The sequence below is a fragment of the Nerophis ophidion genome, linkage group LG12, assembly GCF_033978795.1.
Source record: "Nerophis ophidion isolate RoL-2023_Sa linkage group LG12, RoL_Noph_v1.0, whole genome shotgun sequence".
In the NCBI taxonomy this organism is placed as follows: Eukaryota; Metazoa; Chordata; class Actinopteri; order Syngnathiformes; family Syngnathidae; genus Nerophis; species Nerophis ophidion.
This window is the reverse complement of record NC_084622.1, coordinates 19,499,950-19,506,868: the sequence shown is the minus strand read 5'-3', so window position 1 is coordinate 19,506,868 and position 6,919 is coordinate 19,499,950. Positions and strand designations below refer to the sequence as shown.

The 6,919-nt window shown below is 40.3% G+C and overlaps 1 protein-coding gene across 1 annotated transcript; it reads right to left on the bottom strand.

Moving 5' to 3' along the window:
- Positions 1-249: 249 nt before the first annotated feature.
- LOC133563092 (troponin T, cardiac muscle isoforms-like) lies at positions 250-6,506 on the bottom strand. Its single transcript, XM_061917025.1, has 9 exons — positions 6,441-6,506; positions 4,811-4,871; positions 3,540-3,656; positions 3,374-3,451; positions 2,783-2,893; positions 835-947; positions 686-776; positions 456-493; positions 250-395 (listed from the first exon to the last, which is right to left on the bottom strand). Exons 1-9 carry the CDS (start codon positions 6,485-6,487, stop codon positions 350-352), a joined length of 702 nt encoding a protein of 233 aa, XP_061773009.1. The 5' UTR covers positions 6,488-6,506; the 3' UTR covers positions 250-349.
- Positions 6,507-6,919: the final 413 nt, after the last annotated feature.

Below are 6,919 nucleotides of genomic sequence, written 5' to 3'. Positions count from 1 at the left end.
GTAGCTCACCTTCCTTATATCCAGGATCATTTTAATGTTCTGGATCATCATTTTGCCCATAGTAATCGTTGTTGGCTCTTACAAAGCTTGATTAGCATTGCTGTTGATGGGGAAGGAATCTGCGGTCCCTACTTCTGTGACTCGCTTGTTCGTTATCTCTTTAATTGGCTCAGGAATCTCCATGAGATTACTATTTTGAGGTCTTCTGTTTGTCCATGTGATGTTGGATGAAAGAAAAATGGAGCTGTATTCCGCTGGTGGAGTGGTTTATTGATATGAAATATGGACGCTCCACTCGCCAGCCAGCGGCGCGTACATTGGCGTGGTTTCTCCTGGGAGGTGGTCCACTTTACCGCAGCCGGGCTCCCATCTTTCCCTTGCCGCGGCCCTTGGTACTGGAAGAAGAGGGGAATGAGACATAGGAATGATGAAAGTAGTGAAGATTGTGACTTTACTTCTGGTGGTCCTGGACTCGAACCAGCAGCAGGTTGATCTGCAACACAGAGGTGGGTTATTGAAGCAGTGCACGTTTCCAGTGGAGGTGAAGCACAGAGTTTATCTGGAATGTCTTCAACGAGGCTGGTCAAAAGGTTGACGAAGATGTGATTGAGCAAGTTCCCCACTAGGAGGAGCAGCTGTGCCTGGTGAAGTTGGCAAGAAAGTACAAACAAACCAGTTGACTCACATCCGTCTTTTGTCTCTTGAATTTTTCATTGAGGTCGTACTTCTCCATCTCCAGCTCCATCAGCCACTGCCACAGCTCGTTAGCCTTCTCCCTGCACACAGCGGGTGATTAGTGCTGCTCACCAAGCCCTTTGGCCCACCTTTGTCTACTTGAGCTTGTCATCACTCAGGTGATCGATGTTGAGCTGCTTCCTGCGCTCAGCCAGGATCTTCTTCTTCTTCTCTCTCTCCGTTTGCTTTTTGGCTCCTTTTTTGTTGTCGCTCTGTTTGGGAGAATTCATGATTCAAAATGATTGATGTCTACTTGGGTGTGTTGTGCTGTAATGGTGCTTGCAGCTTGCTGTGGTGGAGAAGAGGTCACTTGGACTTTTGGCAACCATAATCGAGCTTAGTGGTTTGGGACTATTTAAGAAAATCATTACAAAAAAATGTTATGTTTAATTTTTTTTTTAAAGTGTCTTTCACTTCTCCCACTTGCGATGCCGATACGGAGGTCCAAAGTGTTGGCCCGGAGCAATATTGATCCTATACCAATACTTGTATTATTTTGTCATGTGTGGTATCATTACAGTGGATGTCAGGTGTAGATCCACCCATCAAGCATTTTTTAACAATGCTTGATCAGATGAAATTACTCAGAGAAAAATGATAGGCATAAAAATACTAACTTTATGACAGATTGATGCTGTCTTTAGGTTGGATTAGTGGCCACAATAAATCATTAGTGTTAGTTACTGGATACTTTCTCTACTTTGTATTCAAGTAATATAATCATTTGATACGTGTATTTATTGACACATGTCCTGTTTTAGACTGCAGTTCTGACACTTGTTACGCATGTCTAGCTTGTGTGCTTAGCTGCTGTGTAGCTGCTAGCTCCTAGTAGACAATAGCCCGCCATGATTACCTGGACTGCTCGTATTGGAGAATGTATCAGTGATTTTAGATACAAGCCCATATCATAGGATACATGTTTTTATTTTATTTTATCGAATCCAGACACCCTTAATGTAAATAAATAGTATTAATTTCTATATACTTCATATGTATTAGTTTATAAACAATAACCTATTGTTTATAAGAGCAATAAAATATATTTTATGATCTGTTTTATTGTTTTTCTGGCTAATATGATTCAATACCGGTTGTTTTTATTTTTTTACGGGCATGACATTGCTGGTTTTAGGAGCAGAGGAGCATGTTGGGCATTGCACACACACAGAGTACTTACAAGCAGACACAGAGTGAAGACAGAAAAGGGAGAATGGACACATTTTGGTGTAAAAAGTCAAGATAAAGGTGAAGTTATAACACTGAAACACCATCAGGAAGAGGTGCAGCTAACATCCATTCGCAATGTTTTACAAATTATATGTTTCTTACAAATAGCATTATCACTGGAAGACGAGGAATAGCTAAACATGCTTCAATAGCTCAACGCTAACTAAATCTAGCGTTCCTGAATGTAAACAAATGCCATGGGTGGATCCACACCTGACATCCACTGTACTGATACCAAGTACAAGAGTGTGTATCTAGTCAATACTACAATGATTACATTGATATATTGTCACAAAATGTATATTTTTTTATTTTTTTAAATGTACATTATATTTATTAAGTCAGTAAATATGTCCCTGGATACATGAGGACCAATGTATGATCCTGTAGCTACTTGGTATCGGATCCAGTATCAAAGAAGAGAAGAATAAGTGATTATTACATTTGAACAGAAGTGTAGATAGAACATGTTAAAAGAGAAAATAAGCAAATATTAACAGTGAATGAACAAGTAGATGAATAATCCATTTTTACAGTTTGTCCTTTATAACATAATAGGTGTATAAATGACACAATATGTTACTGCATACATCAGCAGACTAATTAGGAGTCTTTGTTTACTTACTGCTAAAAGACAAGTTGTCTAGTATGTTCAACATTTTATTGAAGGACTAAATTACAATAATAAACATGTTTCATCTACACGAAGATGTTCTGTTACAATAATGACATTTTTTGTGGTCCTCTATTTAGAAAAGTACTGAAACACATGTTAGTACCAAATATTGGTATAGGGACCACCTTACTTCAGACTGACCTTCTGTGCGGCGCCGTACTGCTGCGTCCTGTTGGTGAGGACCTTCTTCTTCTTCACGTCTTCATCCAGCTTCTTGCGCTGCTCCTCTTGCTCCCTGCGCTCCTTCTCCTCCTGGGAAAGTCAGACACACATTCGTGGACTCCACTCCTGGTCCTAAATGTGCAGGTCGACTAGTGGACTACACTCCAAGTCCTAAATGTGCATGTCAACTAGTGGACTACACTCCAAGTCTTAAATGTGCAGGTCAACTAGTGGACTTCAGTCCTGGTCCTAAATGTGCAGGTCAACTAGTGGACTACACTCCAAGTCTTAAATGTGCAGGTCAACTAGTGGACTTCAGTCCTGCTTCTAAATGTGCAGGTCAACTAGTGGACTTCAGTCCTGCTCCTAAATGTGCTGGTCAACTAGTGGACTTCAGTCCTGCTCCTAAATGTGCAGGTCAACTAGTGGACTTCAGTCCTACTCCTAAATGTGCAGGTCAACTAGTGGACTTCAGTCCTGCTCCTAAATGTGCAGGTCAACTAGTGGACTTCAGTCCTGGTCCTGAATGTGCAGGTCAACATAAACATGCAGGTCAACATAAAGACGTACGGCCAGCCTGGCCTGCCTCTCCTTCTCCCGCTCGGCTCGGACTCTCTGCTGCTCGGCTCTCTCGGCTCGACGTTTCTCCTGAGAGGACGCAGCGTGTCAGTCCCAGTCTGGAGCGGGAACGTCTGCCACTCCCGATTGTGTTGACACGGCGACATTTCCCACTCACGATTCTGTTGACGAGCGCGATGAGCTCCTCCTCCTCCTTCTTCCTCTGCTCGAAGTGAGCCTCGATCAGAGACTGAAGCTCCGACAGATCTTTCTCCAGCCGCTTCCTGTGGATGTCCTGCACACGCCCGCCTCCTTGTCACTTCCTTCTACAACATGGCTGACTACTACTTCTCACTTCCTTCTACAACATGGCCGATTACTTTTTCTCACTTCCTTCTACAACATGGCCGACTACTTCTTCTCACTTCCTTCTACAACATGGCCGACTACTTCTTCTCACTTCCTTCTACAACATGGCTGACTACTACTTCTCACTTCTTTGTACAACATGGCCGACTACTTTTTCTCACTTCCTTCTACAACATGGCCGACTACTTCTTCTCACTTCCTTCTACAACATGGCCGATTACTTCTTCTCACTTCCTTCTACAACATGGCGGACTACTTTTTCCCACTTCCTTCTACAACATGGCCGACTACTTCTTCTCACTTCCTTCTACAACATGGCCGACTACTTCTTCTCACTTCCTTCTACAACATGGCCGACTACTTCTTCTCACTTCCTTCTACAACATGGCCGACTACTTTTTCTCACTTCCTTCTACAACATGGTCGACTACTTCTTCTCACTTCCTTCTACAACATGGCCCGCTTCTTCTCACTTCCTTCTACAACATGGCCCGCTTCTTCTCACTTCCTTTTACAACATAGCCCGCTTCTTCTCACTTCCTTCTACAACATGGCCCGCTTCTTCTCACTTTCTTCTACAACATGGCCCACTTCTCACTTCCTTCTACAACATGGCCCACTTCTTCTCACTTCCTTCAACATGGCCCACTTCTCACTTCCTTTATATAACATGGCCCACTTCCTCTCACTTTCTTCTACAACATGGCCCACTTCTTCTCACTTCCTTCTACAACATGGCCCACTTCCTCTCACTTTCTTCTACAACATGGCCCACTTCTTCTCACTCCCTTCTACAACATGGCCCACTTCTTCTCACTTCCTTCTACAACATGGCCCACTTCCTCTCACTTCCTTCTACAACATGGCCCACTTCCTCTCACTTCCTTCTACAACATGGCCCACTTCCTCTCACTTCCTTCTACAACATGGCCCACTTCTTCTCACTTCTTTCTACAACATGGCCCACTTCCTCTCACTTCCTTCTACAACATGCCTCTCACTTCCTTCCACAACATGCCTCTCACTTCCTTCTACAACATGGCCCACTTCTTCTCACTTCCTTCCACAACTCAAACTCACGTCAAAGTCCACTTTCTCGCCGCCGTCGGGGATCTTTGGGGCCGCGATGTTGCTCATGAATCTGTGGATGAGATGACTCGCTCTGATCACGCCTCTTTTTCCCTCCCATCCACAATATTTATGTGTGACTAAAACACATCTTTCCCCCTTGTGCTGGCAAATCTAAACAGTGAAAAACCTCTAGCACAAGGCAGCTAACAATGCATGTGAGGGGATATTCACTTATATTGCCGATTTATCCTTTTAAAAAAAAAAAAACCTCCAGAGCCACTAACAAAGTTTCTTTACATGCCGTGACCTCATACTTTAGTGACATTGTTTATGTAGGGGCTAACATAGAGGAACTACTTTTCTGGCCTAGTGACACAACGCCTCACTCATACATTGCGAGGGAACAACAATATACAATTTAGGGTTTCCCCATGCCAAAATGTATTTCCATAATTTTCTAAATAAAGGGGACCACTAAAAATGTCATTATTGTCTTTATTGTAACAAAACTTCTTAATGTAGATGAAAAATGTGTTTATTTTCATTTAGTCCTTTAATAAAATGTTGAACATACTCGACAACTTGTCTTTTAGTAGTAAGTAAACAAACAAAGACTCTTAGTTAGTCTGCTGTAACATATTGTGTCATTTATACACTTAATAAAGGACAAACTGTAACAATGGATTATTCATCTACTTGTTCATTTACTGTTAATATCTGCTTATTTTCTGTTTTAACATGTTCTATCTACACTTCAAATGTAATAATCACTTATTCTTCTCTTCTTTGATACTTGATATTAGTTTTGGATGATACCACACATTTAGGTATGGATCATGTCGATACCAAGTAGTTACAGGATCATACATTGGTCATATTCAAAGTCCTCATGTGTCCAAGGATGTATTTACTGACATTATAAACATAAATTAAAAAAAAATAATAATTTTGTGACAATAAAAAATATCAATGTAATCACAGTAGTATCGACTGAATTAGTAATCTTACTCTTGATTTTGATCATAATCAATAATGATATGTAACCCTAATTACAGTTTATAACCTTGTCAAATGATATAAAAGTCTGTGTTAATCATAAAGATTATTATTACATGTAACAAATAAACCTTAGGCTTAGGTCAGGCTGATTTAAAAAAAAAAAATATATATATATATATACAATATGTATTATGTTGTGCTAAAATAAACTAAATCAATAACTATATTTGGTAACTAAACTGTCTATAAATGCAAATGAAAATACATCTTCACCCCTTTAGTCAACTTCTTGCGCTTTAGAAATGTCTCTGAGATCAGTGCCAGACTTCTTCTGCTTGTTTTATTTGGTCATTACTGCCACAAGTGGTGGAAAAGTGTATTGTAACTCAGCACTGCTGCCGCCTACATGGACCACAGCTGAAGAAACAGATATATTACATTCTCGGGGGCCCTGGCCCTATGGTTAATAGACGCTGCTATATAGTAAGATACCGAGTTAATTTTCCATTGTAGCTGTTTTGCTCCGTAGAACTTGCAGAAAGAAATGTTCTCGTGTCACATGAGTTCTGTGGATGACTTTTTAAAAAAACATTTTAAAGTATGATTTTTCTTGAGGCAAATGAGAGACAAAGAAACTTACTTTGGCTTTGGTTTGGATTCATCTTCCATTGGGGAGGAAAGAAACATCACTTTATTAAATATACAAATAATTTCAACACACACACACATACACACACACACATTAAAAAAACGGATATAGTCTTCCTCTCCAGCAGGGCTGTCAGCCTCATTTTCAGCACAGTTTTTAATCTGGTGTTAGTCTTTCAACGAAAATGTGTTTTGATTTTAGTCGTGTAAATTGATTTGGTTTGAACATTTGAGTCAGTTAGATACTTTATGTGGACTACACTACAAACCCCATAAGCAGGGAAGTTGTCACGCTGTGTAAATGCTAAATAAAAAAGAGAATACAACAAATCGTTTTTAACTTATATTCAATTGAATAGACTGCAAAGACTAGATATTTCATCTTCACACTGACAAACTTTATTTCTGCAAATAATCATAAAGTTAGAATGTAATGGCAGCAACACATTGCAAAAGAGGAATATTTTTACC